At 34.3% G+C, this 26996-nt stretch overlaps 2 protein-coding genes across 3 annotated transcripts; both read left to right on the top strand.

The window, feature by feature from the left end:
* The first annotated feature begins 1138 nt into the window (after nucleotides 1-1138).
* On the top strand, nucleotides 1139-7118 carry LOC115977272 (eukaryotic translation initiation factor-like). Of its 2 annotated transcripts, none has more exons than XM_031099038.1 (8): nucleotides 1139-1327; nucleotides 1733-1893; nucleotides 3048-3134; nucleotides 3805-3890; nucleotides 5421-5508; nucleotides 5612-5929; nucleotides 6086-6307; nucleotides 6434-7118. In XM_031099038.1, the coding sequence occupies exons 1-8, from the start codon at nucleotides 1309-1311 to the stop codon at nucleotides 7013-7015; spliced, it is 1563 nt and encodes a 520-aa protein (XP_030954898.1). In that variant the 5' UTR covers nucleotides 1139-1308; the 3' UTR covers nucleotides 7016-7118. The 2 variants fall into 2 exon arrangements, with proteins under 2 accessions (XP_030954898.1, XP_030954897.1); XM_031099037.1 differs by having other exon boundaries at nucleotides 5612-5962.
* A 3169-nt stretch (nucleotides 7119-10287) lies between these two features.
* On the top strand, nucleotides 10288-26297 carry LOC115973862. Its single transcript, XM_031094101.1, has 16 exons — nucleotides 10288-10453; nucleotides 10832-10995; nucleotides 11498-11584; nucleotides 13194-13285; nucleotides 18340-18424; nucleotides 18539-18889; nucleotides 19013-19228; nucleotides 19356-19895; nucleotides 21046-21139; nucleotides 21514-21671; nucleotides 22297-22365; nucleotides 23243-23334; nucleotides 24130-24217; nucleotides 24339-24689; nucleotides 25181-25426; nucleotides 25546-26297. The coding sequence occupies exons 1-16, from the start codon at nucleotides 10435-10437 to the stop codon at nucleotides 26128-26130; spliced, it is 3237 nt and encodes a 1078-aa protein (XP_030949961.1). The 5' UTR covers nucleotides 10288-10434; the 3' UTR covers nucleotides 26131-26297.
* The last annotated feature ends 699 nt before the right edge of the window (nucleotides 26298-26996 follow it).

Genomic DNA, 26996 nt, shown 5'->3' with positions numbered 1-26996 from the left:
TGCCGAGCTACGAACATTGTCCATCTGATGGCAAGAGATTCAGCAACTTCTAGATCAACTATCTAAGCATATCACAATAGCAGAAATATTTCATATAACCTTTTTTAAAGGATTTTTTAGTCAACGAAAAATATTTTATAAGATAACCACATTTTATATGCAAATGAACACTTAAAAATGAGAAAATACATTACTTCAAAACAAATGGAATGTAAAGTCACATTGGTGGGGGTGAGCAAACGCCAGGAGACAGGACTCACTTATTTGATTAAAGTTTACCCAAACAAATTTAAATCAATTTCAAGTTGACAGTGGGTTCCATGCCTTGAAACATGATTATGTGGGGCATCAATTTAAGGAAATTTGAATGGTCGAAACTAACCGACCAAAGTAGGCTAAATCTAGGTTGTGACGCCCATTACCACCACCGTAGAAGGGTAGGTTATGGTCATGGGAGGCTAAATCTAACGTCTTTGTGCCTCCACACGTGTGTTGTGGTCCCTTCCTTTGTCTTTCATGCATTTTTATACTTCTCCTTCCTTGTCAACATCGCTTTGCTTTCTCACTCGACATAAACAGTCAACAATTCGAAATGAAATTGTAGTCGGAGATAGGACATCATTAACTTTTCAATATAAATCCGTTCAAGCTTATTAAATCCTAATCTCATCAAATCAAGTGACAAATTGAGCATCAACTGGCCCAAACCCGACCCATGCTCAGGCAAAAATGCTAGTAAACAATTGCCCTTTTTTTTTTGGCTCAAGAAAATGATATTTTTAAATATAATTAATAATAATAACAATCTAAAATTCGGAACCAAACCGACATATATCGTTATCCATGTATCGCATCCCATCCCAAATCTTGTCACCCAACTTTTTACCCAATATTCTATTCCTTTTTTATTTTTTATTTTTGATAAACACCCTATATTCTATTCCATCCCAAACCTTGTTACCTAAGTCTATTGTCCCCACTCTAAAACCTTTACGTCACGTAGTCTTTTGACCTTATTCATAATCATATGTCTTCTCAGTAGTATCTGTTCATAAGACTTTACGTAAGGCTTAAGGTTGCAACGCTTTTATTCTTTTCACTTTATTTACTTTCCCATTAATTACTCACACATCCAGTTACAACGTATTACATGCCCTTCCTCCATAGCCAGACCTCAAAATCCTAAAATTTCAATTCTGATCTCTCTCTCTCTCTCTGCAATCACGTGGTGTTCGTGTTCCTATCCGTTGATAACTGACTTCCAACGTACATAGCTCTCCCATATATTCTTCCAACATCAGCTACTTCATGGAGCATGCATTGAGCGGTCCGTACACATATCAATCCTTTTTATCATATGTTCTATTTTTTGGTTGCTGAGAAATTAAAACAAAAGGAAGAGTATACAAAGTTTTATTTTATTTTATTTACGTTTTGTGCTGTTTTTTTTATAATAAAAAAAATAATAATTTCGAAGCATGAAATGAAAACTGTTTTGTCAATTTCAGCTTTTACAGGAGAGCAAGAATTGTTTACTTTTTAAATAATGTGGTAATTTCTATGAGCTTCAGTTTCCGGGGAAAAAAAATCGGAGTTTTAACTTTACCACATTAAATGGTTTCATTTGTTTTTTATTTTTTCGACTTTTTCCCGGGAACCAAACAGATCATTATTACCTACCACCTCGCAAATTTATTGATTTTGAGCTGCTCCTGTATGTATATGTTGTCAGCTGGTCTTTCAAGCATCAGTCTCCGACCAAACTCAGGGCCAAAGAAAAATCCAAACGACATCCGAGAAGCGAAGACGCAGCAGCGAGAGCTTGATATGTTTCCGGAAGCAGAAGTGGCATCTGATGTTAAGCCTCAGTCAGATGTTACTAAGACCAAGATGGTCAGTCTTCAATATCTCATACTATATATATAGCTACTATTACATAACTATTATATTATTTGTGAGTTTTTTTTTTTTTTTTTTAGATTATATACACTTTACTAGTATTTAGTGAAACTCTGCATGATTTTTATTTGTTCAGGGTAAATCTCGGACACACACTTTCATGCCCTATTTCACTTATGAGATTAACTATGACGCTCCGTTTGTTTGTTTTAAAGTGATTATTTTCAGACGTAAAGTTACATGTAAAAAACTTTACATATGTAAAATATTTTAAATAAAATATTTTTTTAGAGTTTAGTATGATAAGTAAAATTTTTCAAGCACCCCATCAAAAACGATGGCTCAACGCAGAAGCTGTTAGTGCCACAGGTCTTGTGACTAGACCGTTGGAACCAACAGTTAGAGTGGTGACTCCAACAATTGGACTACAGGCAATCACCATTGGAGGGGTATCTTTGGTGACCGGACCGCCAATATTAGTCAACAAAATGATGTCTTTACCAAACATCTAACATCGATTGCATCTGCAATGTGGCGTCTCCAACCATCGAATTGTGGGCACCGGTTGCTAGTGAGGCGTATCTTGCCACCGGTTCGCTTCGGCCATTAGACCAATGACCAAGTGACCAAATGGGGGAGGGGAAGCTACCTTGTGTGTTTTGGAAAGTGTTTTACCAAATTTTTAAAGATAAAAATTTTTACAACTTTTTATTAAAGATTTTACTGACAGAAAATATTTACAAATTTAACTATATTTTATCTATAAATAAATTCTTAAAAATGAAAAAATATTTTACTTCAAAATAAATACTTTCTGTTAATCACTGTTTATATTTATTTGTTGGGCTTTCCGGATTTGACTTGAGTATGTGTATTGAGCCTAATACAATGCCACCACGTGTCCAATATTTCGTATTGGGTCCTATGAACATGACCGCACTGGACCAAATGATGTACTTGTTTAGCAAGTTATAAAATTAGAGTGTGAAATTGGTGTATTGGTTGGTTGGGTCCTTAAAAGTATATTAACCTGAGTTTGCTGTCTGGATTGGGACGCTCGCTACAGTACTGTCTGTTTTGCAGAACTTTTTTTTTTTTTTTTTCATCTAACTTTCTTATTTGCTTATATATATTCTCATTTTTTTTAGGTACAATTTGATCAGCCTTTGACAAATAATCCGGAGAACAGTCAGGTGCCCAGAAACCAATTGTCGCCCCCGTTTAGAAGAAAAAAAGTAAATAAACTTTCAGCACTTCACATTACTTTAATGAAATTAGTACATTTATATCTTGAAGTCGTGAGTTTAACATTGGGCAACCTCTCAAGATTTAAAGGATAGATATATTATCTTAGATTCACGTTCTCTTCTTTGATTGGCTGAATTGAGACTTATTGGCATGTGTGTATGTGATGCTTGAATGTAAAAATACACGGATATAAGCATGATTGTATCATTTTATATGTGTGTACAACACACGCTTATGATCAGAAATAAGTTGATATCGATGCCAAGAATATGGGAAAAGGTCAAATTAAGTTGGTATTGAATTATTGATGCCAATAATAATAAGCAAGTGTTTTTAATTTCTTTACTTACATCCATGACCCAACCCATCCCTTACTTCTGATAGGAAATAAACTCTGTTATACTATATATTAAACAGCTTTAGAATGGGTATTTTTGGTCTTGTGTCTGAATTAAATTTCAAACTTTAATTTTGAAGTTGTGTCCGAATTAGTTGGATGTCATGTGCATCGGAGGGCATACAATTTATTTTTTACCTCTTTTTTTGGGTGATTTTTACATCAAAATTATGCCTTTGTGTATTTGCAGCTTTCCCTTGGCATTACTTCAAACACGGTTGAGTTTAATTGTTGTTGTTATTGTTGTTTTAAATTATCAGGGAGGGCCTCTAGTCAAATCCAACTTACCAGCTAAAAGGGGAAATCTCTCTGAATACGATCGTCTGTTGAAAACAACAGCGGATAGGTAATATTTTAAAATATCATAGTTGTGCTGCTTCTATAGGAGTTATGATTCTTATGTGTTGATTAGCTCTTTGATTTTCTTTATTTATATGAAATTATGAATAGATCAATAGTTAATGTGGATTGTTGACTCTGAGCCTTGTTAGCCATTTCAAGTTTTAACAATCCAAATCTTGAATTTCATGATGCTGTCAGAAAAAATGCAAGTAGCAGAAAATACAAAATTTGATAAACGCCAACCAATAAAATCCACCAAACATGATCGTTGATTCCACATTAGCACACTAGACAAAACTCAATCTCTAATTTTCTCAACAGACAAAAGTTTTCTCTTCTAACGCTTACATACAAATAAAAGGCTACATCACCAATTTACAAGGACATCACTCCCCCTACTTCATTTTCTTATCAATATGGGAGTAACACTCTTCATATATGTTAGGATTATATTTTCTATATAATTGGCTAATCATTTGACAAAACGCACTTTATTTATAATTGGGTAAATCTAAGTTGGATTTAATGTATCAAGTAGTATGTTGTTCAAACATATCAAGTGGTATCATTAAAGACATGGAGGTTAATCCAAGAAACGAGTGAAGCAAAGTTGTTTCATTAAATCTCCAAACTAGCTTGATAGATGTTGCTATCTAAGATTAATGGAGAAGCTCGACACAAGCTTGATCTACGATTTTAGAAATCTCATATCTGAAACTCGGCCCATGATGATTTGAATGATTAGGATTTCTCTTCTTACAACTCTAGTCATATATAAGACTTATTTTAAAAGTCATTATACACGAAAATAAAGACCTAGAACATATATACTCTGTGAAAAGTTTCTTCGTTTGTGCGCTTTAGGATTTTGTAATCAAATGCTTCCTGATCTTCATTGTTTATGAAGTGAAAAACTTTGTAGCTAACAACAATAAATCAAGTTGCTGGAGTTAATCACGTACTAGGATCTGTGCAAAGGAGCTAGTCACAGATTGGAGATTTTTGCAACAAAGGAAAAACGTCTGCTACATGATTAAGTTCAATTGTGTATTGAAGCAAATGTTCAATTGTAGGTTGGTATATTGGGATAGGCCAGGATAGTGGTAAGATTCCTCATACTTGTAACCGCTTGATTATTGATTAGTGGATTTTTAGAAGTGGTGACAAGAAATTCACTCAATGGGTTTTTGACTTGAGAGAAGTTTTCCTCGTTTGTCAACAAATTACCATGTTTATTTAATTTCCGCTGCATTTAGTTTATTTGGTGATTTTTTGGTGTCTTGATGATTTGCATGTAATTTGACCTAATTAATCAAATTAGGTAATTGAATTAATTAACCAGGGTTAATCTTTCTTAACCCAACAATACATATATGTTAAAACTGCATCTCCTTATTTTTATTTTAACTAATGTAGGATTTCAAAATCAATTAAGAAATCTCTAAATTTTATTCATCTTGTGGCTAGACTTAACAAAATAATGTTTATGCAGGTGAATATGTGATGCTGAATACTATTTTCTATTCCAATGCAGGATAATGAACAAGCATACCCCAACTATGTTTGATCTGCGACAAGATCACCCAATTTACAGTGGGATTAAATCAGCTGAAACCTTAGTGGTTAAGCACCCCCCTCCCTTGTTTATTTTTTATTTTTAAGTTTCATTAATTTACACATTCATAGCCAAATTTAGAAACATGGTTCCTTTGACTTGCAATACAGGGGACTATTTCACTGATATATAACAAGGCTGTGATGGAACCAGCATATTGTCACCTGTACGCTCTTCTGTGCCGCGATCTTAGTCTACAGCTCCCACCTTTCCCATCTGATGAACCTGATGGTGAAGAAATTACTTTGAAGAAAGTCCTACTGAATCAATGCCAGGAGACATTTGAGCGTGCTGACGAACTGAGGGAAGAATTAAGCCAAATGACTGCTCCGGAGCAAAAGATGGAGCGCCGGGTTAGAGAAAGAAGGCTCAAGCTTCGTTTTCTTGGAAACATCCGTTTACTTGGAGAGCTTTATAAGCAGAAGATGGTAACTAAAAAAATCGTTCATCACATTGTTCAGGTTCCATTTGAACTTCCCTTCTCTGGTCTGTCTTTGGAGCCATTCACTGTTCATATATAGCTTTAGTTTAGAATATCTTGCTTGTTATTTATATTGCTCATGTCACTTGTATACGTGAAACAGAAGCTACTAGAACCTCCGGAGGAAAACGTGGAAGCTGTATGTCAGTTACTTAACACTATTGGTAAGAAGCTTGACCGCAAAAAATCACGGGCTTTAACTGATATATACTTTAGCCGATTGAAGGAACTGAGCACAAACCCACAATTGGCCCCTCGACTGAGTTTCATGATTCGTGACATTCTTGATTTGAGAGAAAACAACTGGGTTCCCAGAGGTGAAGAGGTATAGATACGAATGTCATCTTTGTTTTTGAAAGAAACATTGTGTGATATCATATGTCTGTGCAATGTGCATGCATGGGTTTGGCTCGGATTATCTAACCATCTCTTTACTACCTTGCTTTTCCAGGTGAAACCTAAATTCATCCCTGAAATACACTCAGAATCGCAGAATCAAGGGAACACCAGCCAAGGGAAATTCATCCCCACGATCAAAAAAGCTGCAATGTTGAGTAATCTTCAGAGAAAAACAGTCTCTCTTATTGAGGAATATTTCACTATCAGACTTTTGGACGAAGCGCTTCAGTGTGTGAAGGAACTAAATTCTCCAGATTACCACCCGGAGGTTGTCAAGGAAGCTATTTCCCTCGGACTAGAGAAAGGTCCACCCTGTGTTGAACCAGTTGTGAAGCTTCTTGAGTATCTGTTTGCTGAGAAAGTTCTTGCAGATGGAGACATAGAGCTTGGATGTTTACTTTATGGCTCAATGTTGGATGATGTTAGTCTTGATGTACCCAAAGCACCAAATGGTTTTGTTGAAATTATTGGGAAACTAGTTTTGGCTGGGGTCTTGGATTTTACAGTGGTGAATAAGGTGGTTAAGAAGGTGGAAGATGAACGGTTGCAGAAAGCTATATTTGATGGAGTAGAGCTGATTGTTAATTCAACTTCGTCTGGACAGAGTGTTTTGGAATCACAATTAAGCATCTGATGATGACTGATATTTTGTATAATTGTAAATGAATTGAACTGTTATAAACACAGGTTGAACTTGGTAAAAAGTTTGTTTATCTAGATTTTATATAGGCTTTTAAGATTGGATTGCGTGAGTTTGTAAATAAACTCATCAAATATCAACTTTTATTATTTGTTATTTATAGATAATATAAATAGTCTATTTTTTAATAAAAAATAATATATATTTTAATAATATATGGTTAGTGAATCTAATTTTTATAAACTTATAAACAAAATTCATTCTATCTAACTAACTCAAATATTATAATTTCAACTATAGTTCAATTATACAGTATGCGAATAGGTTTGTGTGCGGTAAAAAAAAAAAGTTGTTGTGTTTATTATATATGAGAAAATAGTAAGTTAATTGCATAACTCATAAACAAGCTTAAGCTTATTTCAACAAAAAAATGAATCAAAATTAAACATATTGTTTAGTTTGTGATGAACTTGAGCTCAACTCATGTTTAAAATAAAATTAAATAAGCAATTCCAAATTTGTAATATATGGTTAGGCTCGATTTGTTTACAATCCGACTAGTAAATAGTCCTAATGTAATACTTTGCATAAGTACATTGAGGTGACAAATTTGCCAAGCCTTATGGGCTTGACATGCCTCACCCCGTCCCAAATTTTGTTTTATTGGAGAAGTTTGTGGTAACATTATATTTTAATGGATTAATGAATGATAAAATATGCATTCCTTCAAATCCCTTTTGTATCCAATGTGTTTCCTTTTAAGATATTCCAGGTACAATAGTTACCATATTAGAACTCACCATCTTATAAATATGTCAATCCCCATATCTTGTCACTAATATTAATTTTTGTGCCAAATTTGGCTTGGTTTGAGTTTGGGTTGCTTACTTGGTTTTGGAGGGTGTTAGGTGGTAGTGCATACAACGCTAATATTCATTTTGAGCCTTATTGTGTCAAGTCTAAATCTTCTATATCATTTTTTATGCTCTATTATATGTTCTACAAATAAAAACTTGCCACATGTACACCTGGTTAATTAAATTCTTACCCAAAATAAATTAAAAACCCAGTACATCCCCATGACCACCAACCTTCACTGGCACCACTAACAAGAGACTGCTAGCACCATCAGTCATGCTACAATCCATGGCCAACCACCGCTTTGGACAAACCATCTCTTTTCCACTTCATCACTCTCAAACCCACCACCTCCAATTTCAACCGAACAACAAATACCCACAACAAATCCTTAGTAACCCTTCAATATAAATATGACGATGATTATAATGGATTTTTGTATATATTTCTCTATCTTTGCCTTTCAATTTGAATATGCTTTTGAATGCGAATTTGAAGGGATTTTTTCTTTGTGGAACTGTGATGGATTAAAAAAATGATCTTTAATTTAATAATAATAATAATCCGAAATTCATAACCAACCCAATACATATTGCTATCACTATATCACATTTCATCCCAAACCTTGCTAGGCATTCACATTCGATGAGCTAAAAAATTTAACTTTTAGCTCCTCAAAAAGTTACTTTATGTATTTTAACACATCCCTTTACAATACACTCTATATCATATCTCCTATTTTAACATACAACCCATTAAAATAATGTAAACAATTTCTATCCATTAAATAAAAATAAATAAATAAACCAACAAAAACTAGAGACACCCATGAACACCATTCTACAACAACAGAACAACCACAAACTGCCATACCCTTGGCCAAACACCTAAACCCAAACCCACATCCATAAAACACCTACAAATAGCCATACCCATAGCCAAATACTCATTTCATAGCAAGCCACCAACCATTCCATAGCCACACCACCACTTTCACAAACACCAACCATACTGCAGCCACACCAACACCAATACCAACACCAACCATATGACAACCATCGATCCAAACCAACCAAAAACCAACACAATCAAACCCTAACTCCACCAAAACCCAGCTACACCAAAAACCACCACACAAGCTGCCCACAGTGACAAGCAACGTCCTACAACACCAAAAACCATTGCAAAGAGCAACCAATGATGCCGAGATGAAAGGAGAGGAGAGTGAAGAGATGAGAGAGGAGAGAAGAGAGAAATGAGTCTGGCGAGAGGGAGTGATGAGAGAGGAGAGAGAAATTAAAACTAATAAAGTATGAGTAGCAACTAGTTACTGTAGCTAGTTGCTAAATTTTTGCTATAACACCTCTAATGTGGTATATTTTTTTGGTGTTGAGTCTTAAAATAGCTTTTAAGTGGTTTTACAAATTACAATATTCGATGTGAATGCACTTACCCAAGTTTTACCCAATATCCCATTCCATCCCAAACTTGGGGATATTTGCCCTCTAGCATGATTATAGAAACTATTTCTTTAGCAAGCAAGGTTTTGAAACTATTGAGGAAAGTAACATCTTGAGCCTTTGAGGCTAGAGTTTAGTGAAGAAACTCGAGCCTTTAAGGCTCGAGTTTTAATTGCTGACATGGAGAATTTTGCCACGTGAAACTTAGTCTCTAAGACTTGAGTTTCATAGAGCGTGAATAAGAAGTAAACCGAGACCGAGGAGAGGATAAAGAAGAAGATTTGAAGAATCTGAAGAAGAAGTAGATCTGAAGAGGAAGATTTGAAGAAGATCAGAGGAAGAAGAAGAATAGACTAGGAAGATCTAAAGAAGAAAAAGAAGAACAGACCAGAAGAATGCAGGAACTCAAGTCTTAAATACTTAGGGCTTGTTTAGTTATCAATCTCAAACTCACATTTTCTCATTTTAAATAATATTACATACATTTTCACACACTTTTTCACCTATACGTATTTCAAAAAACTACAAACAACATTTCTCAAACTACTCTACCAAACACCTCCTTAAATTCCACATGAATTTTTTTTCACATCAAATTGCCAACACTTGCAACTTGGGTCGAGACTCAAGATCCATATTTGAATTTGAATTTTAAAATCTCAAGATACTAGTTCATAAATAATTTTACAAACATGACAACTAATTAAAATGTTTCAAAAATAATGCTAAATGCAAAAAAAAATTCTCCCAAACCTTGTCACTGCTCTAAAACCTTTATGTCACGAAGTCTGTTCACTGACTCTGTTCATATGATTTGACTTTAGTATCTATCTGATAGACTGTACGTAATTGTCAAGGTTGCAACGCTTTTTATCTTTCCACTTTATTTACTTTCCCATTACTCATATATCCAGTTACAACTTACGGCCCTTCCTCCATAGCCAGACCTCAAGATCCTGAAATTTCAATTCCTCTCTCTCTCTCTCTCTCTCTCTCTCTCTCTGCAATTTCGTGGAGTTCGTGTTCCTAGCCGTTGATAACTGACTTCCCACGTATATACCTCTCCAATATATTCTTCCAAACATCAGCTACTTCATGGAGCAAGCATTGATCGGTCCGTACACATATCAATCCTTTTTACCATATGTTCTATTTTTTGGTTGATGAGAAAACAAAAGGAAAAGTACACAAAGCTTTTTTTGTTATTTACGTTTGTGCTGTTTTTTTAGTTTCGAAGCATGAAATGAAAATTGTTTTGTCAATTTCAGCTCAGACAGGAGAGCAAGAATTGTTTCCTTTTTTAAAATAATGTGGTAATTTCTATGAGGTTCAGTTTCTTAAAAAAAAAAAAGTCAGGGTTTTAACTTTACAACATTAAATGGTTTCATTTGATTTTTATTTTTTCAACTTTTTCCCGGGAACCGAACAGATCATTATTACCTACCACCTCCCAAATTTATTGATTTTGAGCTGCTCCTATATATGTTGTCAGCTGGTCTTTCAAGCATCAGTCTCCGACCAAACTCAGGGCTAAAGCAAAATCCAAACGACATCCGAGAAGCAACGACGCAGCAGCGAGAGCTTGATATGTTTCCGGAAGCAGTAGTGGCATCTGATGATGTTAAGCCTCAGTTGGATGTTACTAAGAATAAGATGGTTAGTCATCAATATCTCATACTATAGCTACTATTATATGTTATTTCTGAGCTTTTTTAGATTCTATACACTTTATTTGTATTTAGTGAAACTCTGCATGTTTTTTATGCGTTCAGGATAAATCTTGGACACACTTTCATACCCAATTCCACTATCGAATGGTTGATTATAAATGGTGGATACTCTATGCCAACCACTCTTTATATGGCCCTACAATATTTTTTTGGTTTTTCGGGATTTGTATACTGAACCTAATACAATGCGCCACATGTTTAACATTTTGTATCGGGTCCAATGAACATGACACTCCACCCAAATGATTGACTTGTTTAGCAAGTTATAAAATTTAAGTGTGAAAAATTAATTGGTGTATCGGTTGGTTGGGTCCCTAAAGTATATCAACCTGACTGTTATACGTTCTAGGAATCTGTTTTGTTAATGAGTTTGCTGTCAGGATTGGGATACTCACTACTGTACTTATATATATTCTCATTTTTTTTAGGTACAATTTGATCAGCCTTTGACAAATAATCCGGAGAACAATCAGGTGCCCAGAAGCCAATTGTTGCCCCCGTTTAGAAGAAAAAAAGTAAATAAACTTTCAGCACTTTACATTACTTTGATGAAATTACTACATTCATATCTTGAAGTCAAAAGTTTAACATTGTGCAACCTCTCAAGATTTAAAGAATAGATATATTATCATAGATTCACCTTTTCTTCTTTGATTGCCTGAATTGAGTATTGTTGGTTTTTAGACCCTTTAAAACACAATTGATTTAACCTAGGTAATTAACCAAGTTGTTACTTAACCCAATTTAACAAATCTAGGTTATCACAATTACAAAGATTATATCATGCAAAGCAACGGAAAAATAAATAACTCAATGATATGATAACCCAGAAAAACCAAACCGGTAAAAAACCTGGGGAGGATTTAACCTAGTTATCCTCAAGGTAAAAAGCAAATCCACTAGAAAGAATCGAAGTTCATACAATAAGATTTACAAGCCCCCACGCTCGACTTCTTATTGCTACCCACCAGTAGAACTTACTGACACGACCACGTGCAAGCTCCGAATCCACGGACTCCTTCTTTCTTTGGCCTTTGCAAAACACAAACACCCCCGTTTGTGACTTTGAGATCCCACTCAAAAGTTTAACAACACAAACTCTCTTGTTTGTGACTCCAAGACTACCCTTGAAGGTTAGATCATCAACACCTTTGATGACAAGAGAAGGCAGCAACTTCTACAATACCGGATCTTGAGATTCTTCAAGGAATAGCACCTGTAGAAGACATAAGAGAGCTTTTTAGGAACAAAACCCTAAATACAAAAGAAGTACACTCTTTTCTCTGTGAAAAGCCACATAAAAACGTGCTTAAAGTTTCCTTTATATACTGGAAGAAGTAGATTAGAAACCCTAATCCTAAATGGGCTTGAACTACTGTTTGGGCCTAATTAAAATTTTGCAGATACGACTTTCGATCAATCGAGCCTGTCTTTCGATCGATCGAACCAGACAGATTATGAAATCTTCTTCCTGCAGCTTGTATGTTTTTGAATCTTGACTTGAATCACATTGAGCATTGTCTAATAAAACCTATAGACTCTAAGATCTATATCTAGACAAGTTTGTGTTCACGATTTGCCAATTGTTCTAAACATTTAGAACCTAACAAGTATTATTAACAAGTATGTGTGTAGGTGATGCTTGAATGTAAACATTCATGAATATAATCACGATTGTATCATTTTATATGTGTGTATAACACACGCTTATGATAGGAAATAAGTTAATATTGATGCCAAGAATATGGGAAACAGGTCAAAATAAGTTGATATTGAATTATTGATGCCAAAAATAAGCTAGTGTTTTAATTTCTTTGCTTACATCCATGATCCATCCCTTACTTCTGATAGGAAATAAACTTTGTTATACTATATATTAAACAGCTTTAGAATGGGTATTTTTTTGGTCTCGTGTCTGAATTAAATTTCAACATTTAATTTTGAACTTATGAATGTGTTAGAATTAGTTGGATGTGCGTCGGAGGGCATGCAGTTTATCTTTTGCCTCTATTTTTGGGTGTTTTTTTCATCAAAATTATGCCTTTGTGTATTTGCAGCTTTCCCATGGCATTACTTCAAACACAGGGTTGAGTTTAATTGTTATTGTTGTTTTTAAATTATCAGGGAGGACCTCTAGTCAAATCTAACTTACCATGGTCAGCTAGAAGGGGAAATCTCTCTGAATACGATCGTGTCTTGAAAACAGCAGCAGATAGGTAATATATTAAAATATCATAGTTGTGATGCTTCTGCAAGATTTATGATTCTTGCTTCATGTGCTATTTAGTGCTAGAATTTTTGTTTGTTATATGAAGTTATGAATAGATTGTTGACTCTCAGGGTTTGTTTGTGATCTGCTTATTTTATTGAAACTGAAAACTTTTAGTTGAAAGTACCGTAAAAAATGTAAAAGTTAGTTGAAATAGTACAATGAAACCCATAAATAGTACCAAAAAATGTAGTAGAACTCATAAATAGTAATAAAAATAAGCTGAATAGTAAAATAAGCTGATTTTTTAATTTATTCCCAAGCGCACACTGAGCTTTGTTAGCCTATTATTAAGTTTTAACAATCCAAATCTTGAAATTTTAAGACGCTATCAAAAAAATGCTCTATGTTCCTAAGACTGAAAACATTCTTTTGTAACAAGGTAAATGCGTAAATTGAAATGATTAGTGAATACTTGTAATGCTTGTTCTGCACAGACATTTTTAAATTGCTAATTTCCTCACTAAACAAAATTATGTCTTCCAACTCTCTCACACATAGGGTTCATTTGGATTGAACTTATTGTTGCTGAAACTGAAAACTGAAAACTGAAAATACTGCAGTAAAATAATTTTAAATGTGTGAATAGTACCGTGGGACCTATTTTTAATTTTTTTTAATGCTTGAACAGTGCTGCTATAGTGCGTGAACAGTACTGCTACAGTATGTAAACAGTGATTTTTGTCTCTGCATAGTAACTTCATGTGATTTTACTGTTCATACGTTGAAAAAAAAAAAAAACCCAAAATGCTGAAACCTGAAATGCGTAAACGCACAATCCAAACGGCCTCATAGGGTCCATTTGGATACAACTTATTTTTGTTGAAATTAAAAACTGAAAACTGAAAATACTGTAGCAAAATAATTGGCTTGAAAACGCAGACTTTAAAACGCTGTATCCAAACCCTTCCATAATAAAGGCTAAACCATCACTCTATTTTTACGGATTATCCTACCTCTCTACTTTTTTTATTATCAACATAGGAGTAACACTCTTAATACATAGGAATATTGCACTTCCTTATTATTCTTCTAATCAATGTGGGATTCCAAAACCAACTAGAAAACCTCCAAACTTAATCCTTTCATGGACTAGATTTAACAAATCTCCACCTCTAGCCTTGAGCTGTCTTTGCTAGTATCCTTTGAGTACCCTCTTTACATCTTCCTTGTCAGTAGGAATGCTCTACCACACGTCCTTAACAAGAGATGATATATATTGAGTTCACACAATGCCTAAACTTCTCATTCAAACTCATTTGTACAACCATTTCATTCATTTTGACCACAAATCTTACCCTTTTTACATCCATGGTTATTTTTCCTTTGCTGTTTTTTACTCAAAGACTCATCTTTGCATTTTGCTCCATCTTTAACTGTCTCACCAATCAACTTGCTCTAACGCATTTGAACATTTGCTAACTTATAACTCCACCTTTTGTAGAATATCCTTAGTTCATGGAATACGGCCGATCCAAAGAAATCAAATTTCTTTCATGCCCATGTACCTGTTTCACATTACACAAGATTTTCACTATCCCATCAAACATCTCTACTTTTATGGTCCCTATTCATGCAACATTACATTCTCTTCTATTAGTCAACATTAAAACTTTCATCACAAGTCCTGTACGTGTCAATCCAATCTTTATTCTAACACATACGAAGCAACAAGCAGAATCCAAAACTCATGATTTTTTAAACTAAATCTATACTTTTACTAATCATCAGAACAGCGCCACAATCTTCATTCTCGCTATATAGAATCATTGCATATGCAAACTTCTTACAATCACAACTTTTCTTGAGCTCTTCTAACTTAGATCTTAGCTTCTTGCATAGATACTAATATTGTCCCATCTCATAATAATAATAATAATAATTTATATCATTCTTCGGTCTAGAATTTGATATTTGCTTCTCCCTATAATTCTTCCCGCATGACATACTGCTACCATGACTTGAATAAGATTTCACCATAAATGCCCCATTGTCAAAATTGTTTATTCTTATTGAGCATCTTGATCTATAAAAACTATTGTAACCTCTTCTAACTTTAGTGTTTCCTTGCCAACCAACAGTATAGTCACTAGGCAATCATATGAAGGAGAGAGTGAAGTTAGAAATAACAAGGCCAAATCTTGCTCCTCAATTTTCGCATCCATGCTTGAAAATTGAGTAGTCAATCTATGAAATGCGTTCAAGTGATCCCTAATATTGGTATCTTACTCCATATTAAATTGATACAACTCTTTCTTCAAGTTTCCTTGCTTGAAGTCAGCACTAGGGAAACCACTAGGACTTAGCATCAGGGAAACCACTAGGACTCAGCATCTAGGGTGGATCTCGAGTCATCACCAGACCAAAGAAAGACCAAATAGCCATTTTTCTCATTCATCAAAATATCAACTATCCCCTCAATAAATACAAAAGGTTGCTTATAAAGGATTGCTAAAGCCTAGTTCTAATTAGCATAGGAAACCCTAATTGCCTTATTACAAAAATAATCTTGCTTCCAAATTAAATACTAATAGCTTGCTAAACTACTAAGACCTAAAACATAAAAATACAATTGACTTGCAAACATAAATAATACTAAATAAAAATCTTCTTGCATCTCTTGCATCAACTAACTATTTGTAAGCGAATTTGAAACATATATCTTCTCTAATTTTTCCATAATTAGTGGGAAAGAAGTCTCATTCAATTTGTTATAGCTTATCTCTAGAGCTTCTCAAACAGATAGTACCTACTACCTTCTTCTCAAGCTCTTCCCATTCATCATAGAAAGATTTCTTTGCTTTCCATATAATTCTTTAATTAATCCTTATTGTGCTAGGATGTCTTCTTCGATCTCAAAACTTTGTGCTTGCAATCTCCTAAATGCCTAATTAATAGCTCTTATCCCAATTTGTAGTGAAGACACGCAAAACAATATGAAGGCAAGTAGCAAAAGAAAGAAAAATTGATATGGTTTGGCAAACCAATTTATTGTAAAAACACAAAACAACAAGAGGCAAGTAAGAGAAGATACAAAATTTGACAAACACCAACCAAAAAAATCCACCAGACAATCTTGTTGATTTCACGTTAGCACACTAGACAAAACTCAGTCTCTGATTTTCTCAATAGACAAAGTTTTCTCTTCTAACTCCTACATACATATAAAAGGCTACATCACCAGTTTACAAAGACTATCGCACCCCCTACTTCATTTTCTTATCAATATGGGAGTAGCACTCTTCATATATAGTAATATTGCACCTCCTTATTTTTCTTTTAACTAATGTAGGATTTAAAGTCAATTAAGAAATCTCTCAAATTTATTCATCTCGTGGGCTAGACTAAACAAAATCATGTTTAAAATATTGCTACAGCATAGTTTTAAGTTTATCATAGAGTGTGACCATATGGCTGTTCTTCTTTTATCTTTGGCAAAAAGCACATTTTAGTCCTTACATTTTCAAGTGATTCCCATTTTAGTGCCTACATTTTATTTTTACCGTTTTTAGTCCCTATCCTAAAAAATGCTTCCCGTTTTAGTCCCTACCGTTACATCAGAAATGGAGAAAGCTGACGTGGCAAACGGCAGAAATAAATAATACTAAATTAATGTCCACGTGGCCTAAATTAATAATAAAAAATGTTTTTTGGCATTAAAAAATGCCACGTTAGCATTTAAATTAAAAAAATTTATTAATTTATTAATTTTAACTAAAAAAAATTAAAAACAGAATTAAAAATTAAAAATCATATGAATTGAGATCTAAATGTGTCTTGAACAAGAACAACAAGAATACAAACCTAGATCCAAGAACACAAACCCAGAAACGATAATCAGTCAATCCTACGCTTTCTCTAACTACGCTTCTCCCAGTCTCTCAAAACTCCAAAACTCTCATCTCTCAACTCTCTACACTTCTCCCTGGCCTCAATCTCCGAAAATCTTTTCTCTCTCAACCCTCCCTTGTGATCATCACAATTTTAGGTGGTGGGTTTTGGTGATGGCACAGATCGGAGTTTGGGTCGGTGGTTGTGGTTGGAGTTTGGGTCGGTCGGTGATGGCCGGGTTGCATGATCGTTCGGTGGCTGGATTGGTAATGGTTGGTAGCTGGATTGAAGTTTGGTGGTGGGTTTCAATGTCTGAGATTGGAGTTTGTTGGTGGGTTTCGTTCACAGATCGGAGTTTGGTGATGGGTTTCGTACTTAGATCAGAGAGGCATGGTGGCTGGACTAGCTAAGTTTTTTTTTTTTTAAATCAGATTTGGGTGGGGTAGTTTGCTCCGATGGGTTTGTGTGGGTAGTGGATGGGTTTATTGTTTTGGATTTGTGGTGGATTGTTAATGGTTATGTGGCGGATTCCGGTGGATTTGTGGTTGTGATTTGAGGGCAGTCACGGGTCAGCCATGGGTTTGTGATTTGGGGCGTGGGTTTGTATTCTTGGATCTGGGTTTTTGTTATTGTTGTTCTTGTTCAAGACACACTTAGATCTCAATTCATATGATTCTTAGTTTTTAATTTTGTTTTTAATTTTTTTTATTTAGTTAAAATTAATAAATTAATTTTTTTTAATTTAAATGCTGACATGGTATTTTTTAATGCCAAAAAACATTTTTTATTATTAATTTAGGTCACGTGGACATTAATTTAATATTATTTATTCTTGCCATTTGCCACATCAGCTTTTTCCGTTTCTAATGTAACGGCAGGAACTAAAATGGGAAGCATTTTTCAGGATAGAGACTAAAAACGGTAAAAATAAAATGTAGGGACTAAAATGGGAATCGCCTGAAAATGTAGAGGCTAAAAAGTGTTTTTCGCCTTTATCTTTTTATACATGTGATTGACTGGGTTAGTTTCAAATGGTTGTAACCTTTCCTAAGATAAAGAGAATTAATGAAGATGATGCATTTGCTATATGATTAAACGTATCATTGCATTTAGTTATAAAAGATGTGGGTGAATAGGTGATGCTGAATACAATTTTCTAATCCAATGCAGGATAATGAACAAGCAGACCCCAACTATGTTTGATCTGCGACATCACCCAATTTGCAGTGGAATTAAATCAGCTGAAACCTTAAAGGTTAAACACTCCCTCAACCTTCTCTTCTTTTCTTTTTTTAAAATTTTAAGTTTCATTAATTTGCACATCCATAAGCCAAATTTAGAAACATTGTTCCTTTGACTTGCAATACAGGGGACTATTTCACTGATATATAACAAGGCTGTGATGGAACCGGCATATTGTCCCATGTACGTTCTTCTGTGTAGTAATCTCAATGAACTGCTCCCACCTTTAGCATCCGATGAACCTGATGGTAATGTAATTACTGTCAAGAGAGTCCTACTGAATAAATGCCAGGAGACATTTGAGCGTCCTGACGAACTGAGTGAAGAATTAAGGCATATGACTGCTCCGGAGCAAAAGATAGAGCGTAGGGTTAGAGAAAGAATGCTCAAGCTTCATTTTCTTGGAAACATCCGTTTACTTGGAGAGCTTTATAAGCAGGGGATGGTATCTGAAAGAATCGTTCATCACATTTTTCAGGTTCCATTTGAACTTCCTTTCTCTGTTCTGTGGTTCAAGCAATTCACTGTTCATATATAGCTCTAGTTTAGAATATCTTGATTGTTATTTATATCGTTCATGTCACTTGTATACGTGAAACAGAAGCTTCTAGATCCACCTGAGGAAAACGTGGAAGCTATATGTCAGTTACTTAACACTGTTGGTAAGCATCTTGATGAGGACCAAAAATCTATAAATGATATGTACTGTCAATTGAAGTTACTGAGCACAAACCCTCAGTTGGCTCCTCGACTGAGGCACATGATTTGTGACATTCTTGATTTGAGAGAAAAAAACTGGCTTCCCAGACGTAAAGAGGTATAGAGACGAATGTCATCTTTATTTTTGAAAGTTATCATTATGTGATATCATATGTCTGTGCAATGTGCATGCATGGGTTTGGCTTGGATTATCTAACCAGCTCTTTACTACCTTGCTTTTCCAGGTAAAACCCAAATTCATCCCTGAAATACAGTCAGAATCGCAGAATCAGGGGAACATCAGCCCAGGTAAATACATCCCCAGGTTCAGAAGAGATGCAATGTTGAGTAATCTTCAGAGAAAAACAGTCTCTCTTATTGAGGAATATTTCACTATCAGACTTTTGGACGAAGCGCTACAGTGTGTGAAGGAACTAAATTCTCCAGATTACCACCGTGAGGTTGTCAAGGAAGCTATTTCCCTTGGACTAGAGAAAAGTCCACCCTGTGTTGAACCAGTTGTGAAGCTTCTTGAGTATCTGTTTGCAGAGAAAGTTCTTGCAGATGGAGACATAGAGCTTGGATGTTTACTTTATGGCTCAATGTTGGATGATGTTAGTCTTGATGTACCCAAAGCACCAAATGGTTTTGGTGAAATTATTGGGAAACTAGTTCTGGCTGGGGTCTTGGATTTTACAGTGTTGAATAAGGTGGTGAAGAAGGTGGAAGATGAGCGGTTGCAGAAAGCTATATTTGATGGAGCGGAGCTGACAGTTAATCATGGATAGAGTGTTTGGAATCACAATTATGCATCTGATGATGACTGATATTTTGTAGATTTGTAAATGGATTGAGCTGTTATAAACACAGGTTGAACTTGTTAAAAAGTTTGTTTATCTAGATGTTATATAGGCTTTAAGATTGGATTGTGTGACTTTGTATATAAACTCATCAAATATCAACTTTTATTATTTGTTTTTTATGGATATTATAAATAGTCTATATTGTAATAAAAAATAATATATAATTTTTAATAATATAAATAGTCTATGATAAGAAGACTTAATCTGAAGCAGAGTTAACAACACTGCCACTAGCAGCAGGGTTAAAAGAATCACCCTTTTTTTTCACTTTTGTTTACACACAAGCCGGCAAACTATGAGGACAAGAACACAGGCTGGAAATTGATTTATTTGACCTCTTTTGACTTTAATTTTGCTTTGGTTGTTGTGTCTGTGAGAGGGATAAAGAATGTTTCAGCTGTGGGAGATATTTATTAGCATATCAATTTGTAAATATTTTATGATAAAATCTGTAATAGTTATAGTATTTTTAATTTTTATTTAGACTTATTTATAGCCTAAATTTGGGGCTTTCTTCCACCTGAAACCTTGGGCAATCGCCTCACTTGCCTCATAGATAGAGCCAGCCTTGCGGAGGAGGAGCACCGCCAAAATGAGAGGAAAGAGAAATAGAAACCAATAACAGATCATCGTAGTTGGTTGCTACATTTTTGCTATAACACCTCTGATGTAGTATATTTCTTGGTAATGGGAGTGTTAAAATAGCTTTTTAAGTGGTTTTTTTTACAAATTACAACATTCAATAATATGATGAATGTCCTTACCTAAGTTTATTGTCCCCACTCTAAAACCTTTATGTCACGTAGTCAGTTGATGCTATTTTTTTTTTCTTTTTTTTTTTTTTTGATAATCGTAGTCTGTTGATTCTGTTCATATGACTTGAGTTTGTAAATAGTATCTGTTCTTAAAGACTTTACGTAATGGTAAAGGTTGCAGTGCTTTATATCTTCTCACTTCTTTACTTTCCCATTACTCACACATCCATACCCAGACCTCAAAATCCTAAAATTTCAATTCTGATCTCTCTCTGCAATTTCGTGGAGTTCGTGTTGCTAGCCATTGATAACTGACTTCCAACGTATATACCTCTCCCATATATTCTTCCAACATCATCTACTTCATGGAGCAAGCATTGATCGGTCCGTACACATCAATCCTTTTTTACTGTATGTTCTATTGTTTGGTTGATGAGAAAATGAGTGAAACGAAAGGAAAAGTACACAAAGCTTTTGCATTTTATTTTATTTTATTTTATTTACGGTTTGTGATGTTTTTAATTTCGAAGCATGAAATGAAAATTGTTTTGTCAATTTCAGCTCAGACAGGAGAGCAAGAATTGTTTCCTTTTTTTAAATAATGTGGTTCATAAAGTTCAGTTTCTGAAATAAAATATCAGGGTTTTAACTTTAAGACATTAATTAAATAGTTTCATTTGATTTTATTTTTTTCAACATTTTCCGGGGAACCAAACATGTCATCAATTACCTACTACCTCATAAATTTATTATTTTTTGAGCTTATGCTATATATATGTTGTCAGCTGGTCTTTCAAGCATGAGTCTCCGACCAAACTCAAAGCTAAAGCAAAATCCAAACGACATCCGAGAAGCAACAACGCAGCAGCGAGAGCTAGATATGTTTCCGGAATTAGTGGCATCTGATGTTAAGCCTCACTCGGATGTTACTAAGAATAAGATGGTCAGTACTCATCATCAAATCTCATACTAACTTGTATTATTACATAACTATTATTAGTGAGTCTTTTAGATTATATACTCTTAATTAGTGAAACTCTGCAGGATTTTGTCATCAGGTCCCTAAGAATACCCTTTAAAAAAACAAGCCCCTAGGCTTTCATACCCCATTTCATGAGTAAGGCTTAGCTTCAATGCACTGAAGCCAACACAATGCGAACATGTGACAAAAATAGAACACATGCTATATTGATGCTTCCTGCCCACCACTTTTTATATGGACCTATTATTCTTTTTCTCAAACATGGCTTGTTGCATCTAGTATACTAGACCCAATATGACACCACTTGCCATCTGTCTTATATTAGATTTCATGAGCAGGGCATTTTTTTCCCTCACCACTTACATGATCCACCAGTTTACCAAGTTATAAAATTTAGTGTTAAATTGGTGTATTGGTTGGTTGATTCTGAAAGTAGGAAATTTACGTTCTAGTAATCTTGTACTTTTTGTTAATGAGTTTACTGTCACACACTGTAGTGTCGGTCGGTTGGTTCCGTAACTTTCTTACTTGCACTTCTCAACAAAAGAAAATTCTTATTTACTTACATATATTCTCACTTTTTTAGGTACAATTAAATCAGCATTTGACAAATAATCCAGAGACCAGAAACCGACGGTTGCCTAGAAGAAAAAAAGTAAATAAACTTTCAGCACTTTACATTACTTTATTATCAGTTTATTTTTCTTTTTGTTGATTGCTTTTATTGAAAATGCACTGAAATATACTTGTACTTTGAAAAATTAGAAAGAACAAAATTTTAAAAAGTTATACATAAAAACTAAAAGTTTGTCACTAGAAGAAAACGGATTACCGTGTGATTGTGTGTTGGGGAATTGCTTTAAATTTTTTTTTTTTTTTTTGCCTTTTGTCTTTTTTTTTTCTTTTTTCTAATAATCTAACTTTTAACTTTTTGTGTAACACATTTAACATAAAAATTATCAAAAATCATATTTTTTGATAAATACTATGCAAATAAGTTGTCGAAAATAAGCAAAATCTAAACACACTCATAAAATTACTACATCTATATCCTGTAGTCAAAAGTTTAACATTGTAGCCGTCACAAAGTCTATACGAGATTGGGCAACCTCTCAAGTCTCAAGATTTAAAGGATAGATATATTATCATAGATTCACTCTCTCTTCTTTAATTGGCTGAATTGAGACTATGCATGTATGCATGTAGGTCATGCTGTAAACATGCATGAATATAAGCATGATTAATTGGATCTTTTGAACTTTGCTTACATCCTTCCCTTACTTCTGATAGGAGATAGACTCTGTTATACTGTATATAAAATAGCTTTAGAATGGAAACTTTTGGTCTTGTGTCTAAATGAAATTTCTACATTTAATTTTGAAAGTATGAATGTGTCAGAATCAGCAATTTATCCTTTGCCTCTTTTTCTGGGCAATTTTTACATCAAAATTATGCCTTTGTGTATTTGCAGCTTTCCCTTGGCTTTATTTCGAATACTTGAGTCTAATTGTTGCTGTTGTTTTAATTATCAGGGAGGACCTCAACAAAGATCTGACTTACCATGGTCAGCTAGAAGGGAAAATCTCTCTGAAAACGAATGTATCTTGAAAACAGCAGCAGATAGGTAATATATTAAAATATCATAGTTGTGCTGCTTCTGCAGGATATATGATTCTTACCTCATGTGCTGATTAGCTCTTTGATTTCCCCTTTGTTATATGAAATTATGAATAGATCAATAGTTAACGTGGATTGTTGACTCTGAGCCTTGTTAGCCTTTTCAAGTTTTAACAATAATCCAAATCTTGAAATTTCTAGACGTTGTCAGAAAAATGCTCTATCAGACTAAACCATCACTCTATTTATAGGGATTATCCAACCTCTCTACCTTATTATATTATCAATGTGGGATTAACAGTACTCTTAAATTCTTAATATATAGGAATATTGCACCTCCATATTATTCTTTTAGCTAATGTGGGGTTGCAAAACTAACTAGAAAACCTCCAAATTTATTCCTTTCATGGATTAGACTTAACAAATCTCCACCTCCATCCTTGAATTGTCTTTTGTAATGACTTTTTATTAGTACTGTCCTTCACAAGAGATGCGATGTGAAGGGTAAGTTTTAAATGATTAAACGAATCGGTGCATTCTTATATCCTTAACTTTTTGTTAGCTGCCGCTGTTGACCTTGACACTTGTTTCAAAACAGTAAAGATAACTTATATCATAATAATCTTGAACCTAATGACAGCATTGTTTAATGTCATACGGTAATTCCTTTTTATTATCAGTAACTTGCACATCCCCCGGCCACGAAAGAAAAACCCCAACCCAAATGCATAGCCTTGGTTTTAAAGCATTTAGTTATAAAAGATGCAGGTGATGCTGAATACTAATTTCTATTCCGTTGCAGGATACTGAACAAGCATACCCCAGCTAAGTTTGATCGGCTACAGGATCACCCCGTTTACAGTGGAATTAATTCAGCTGAAACCTTAGTGGTTAAGCTTCTTTTTTTTCTTTTTTTTTTAAGTTTCATTAATTAACACATCCAAATGCCAAATTTTAGAAACATTGTTCTTGTTTACCTTTGTGAAAATTTTCCTTTGACTTGCAATACAGGGGACTGTCACACTGATATATAACAAGGCTGTGACAGAACCTGCTTATTGTCCTATGTACGCTCTCCTGTGTTCTGATCTTTATCAAAAGCTCCCGCGTTTTCCATCTGATGAACCTCATGGTAGAAACATAACTGTCATGCGAGTCCTATTGAATAAATGCCAGGAGACATTTGAGGGTGCTGACGAACTGACAAAAGAATTACTGTGTATGACTGCTCCAGAGCAAACAATGGGTCGTAGGGTTAGAGAAAGAATGCTCAGGCGTCGTTTTCTTGGAAACATTCAGTTAATCGGAGAGCTTATGAAGCAGAAGATGATGTTTGAAAGGATTGTTCATCTTGTTGTTCAGGTTCTCATTCCGACTCCCTCTATCTTGTTAAAAATAATTAGACCCGATATTAGTCGAGGTCCAAGTTTATTAAGATGTCTAAACATTTTAATAATTTAGCCTACAAAATATATGGGAACCAAATATCTGGATTAGTCCAATGGTACTCTTAAAAAAGAATTGTCCAAATTGATAAAGTGAAAATTTTAAGATTCCATTATGGAATTTGATAAAAGATGTATTTTATTTTATGATAAGATTGAATTTTCAAAGAGTTTACTATATATATATTTTTTAATATAAATTTTATAAATAAGATAAATCTCAACTTACTTCATGATGTAGGGTGAACCATGTTAAATCCATTATGTGTTTTCTCTTTGCCTTCTTTATTTTCTTTCTAAATGTAATATTTTTCTATACAATAGGCTTATGCCATATATTGTTCAAATATATTGTAAATATATTGACTGTTATTTATATGGCTCATGGTTACTTGTGTACGTGATCAGAAGCTTCTTGGACCAGCTGATAGCAAGTTTCAACCCAATGAAGAAAATGTTGAAGCCTTATGCCAGTTATTAATCACTCTTGGTAAGCAGTTTGATGAGAGCCCAACATCACGCTGTAAAAATGATGAGTACTTCACGCAGTTGAATGATATGAGCACCAGCACGCAACTGGCCCCACTACTGAGGTTCATGATTCGTGATCTGCTCGATTTGAGAGCAAACAATTGGGTTGCCAGGCCTGAAGAGGTACGCATAGTTAATTTCTTATACAAAAGTTGTGTCCATAAACTTTCGATTTGCTTCTTGTTGTACTGATCATTTGTAAATGTGTAACAATCCCTTTTCTATATCTTTATTTTTTGCAGGTAAAAGCCAAAAATATCACTGAAAAATACTCAGAATCACAGAATCTAGGGGATGCCAGCCCAGGTGGCTTCCTCCCCATGACCAAAACAACTGCAAGGTTGAATAATCTTCAGAGAAAAACAGTCTATCTTGTTGAGGAATATTTCATTGTCAGACTTTTGGACGAAGCGCTTAAGTGTGTGAAGGAACTAAATTCTCCAGCTTACCACCCTGAGGTTGTCAAGGAAGCTATTTCCCTTGGACTAGAGAAAAGTTCTCCATGTGCTGAACCAGTTGCGAAGCTTCTTGAGTATCTGTTTGCTGAGAAAGTTCTTGCAGATGGAGACATAGAGCTTGGATGTTTACTTTATGGCTCAATGTTGGATGATGTTAGTCTTGATGTACCCAAAGCACCAAATGGTTTTGGTGAAATTATTGGGAAACTAGTTTTGGCTGGGGTCTTGGATTTTACAGTGGTGAATAAGGTGGTTATGAAGGTGGAAGATGAGCGGCTGCAAAAAACTATATCTGGTGCAGCAGTGCGGATTGCTAATTCTACTCCTGGACAGAGTGTTTTGGAATCAAAAGCATCTGATGATGAGTGATATTTTAGTAGAATGTTAAATGACTCAAGATGTTATACCAAGCTTAGCTTAGTAAAAAACTTAAAATTATATAGACTTAAGATTGCACTGTGTAAACTATAAGTTTATAATAGGTTGATAAAATATCAACTTATTAATTGTTATTTATAAATACTACAGATAGTTTATTTTGTAGTAAAAAATAGTATATATTTTTTAATAATATAAGGTTGATGAATTTAATTTTTTTATAAATTATTGGTATAGGTTTGTGGGTGATAAAAAAATGTAGTTGTAGTGTTCATTATATATGAAAAAATAATTAGTTAATTATGTAGCTCATAAACAAGCTCAAACTTGTTTCGACCAAAAAAATGAATCAAACTTGAACATATTATATATTTATTTTGGTAATTAACTTGAGTTCAACTCATATTCAAAATAAAATTAAATAAGCAATTCTAAACGTATTATATATGATTACACTTAGTTCATTTACAACCCTACTAGTAAGTAGCACTAATGTAATACTTATTAGCATGAAGTACATTGAGGTGACAATTTTGTCTGGCATTGAGGGCTTGACCTCCCTTTCCCCATCCCAAATTACATTGTAGTGGAGAAAGTTGGTGTAATATTATATTTTTATGGATTAATGAACGATGAAAAACGCATTCCTTTTGAATTCAATGTGTTTCCTTTTAAGATATTTTTGGTGCCATAGTTACCATATTAGAACTCACGATTTTACAAATTAGTCAATCCTTATATCTTGCCATTGTGATCTCGATTACCAAATCAAATTGGAAGTGAAAGGGCTATGCGAGTAGGCCTAGACAACCTCATCGACTCTTCCTCCTTGTCTTATTCTGATCTTGTTATTCATG

This window comes from Quercus lobata, chromosome 2 (genome assembly GCF_001633185.2).
Source record: "Quercus lobata isolate SW786 chromosome 2, ValleyOak3.0 Primary Assembly, whole genome shotgun sequence".
NCBI classification, from domain to species: domain Eukaryota; kingdom Viridiplantae; phylum Streptophyta; class Magnoliopsida; order Fagales; family Fagaceae; genus Quercus; species Quercus lobata.
Note: the sequence above shows the minus strand (reverse complement) of the source record. Positions and strands in the feature narration are given on the sequence as shown.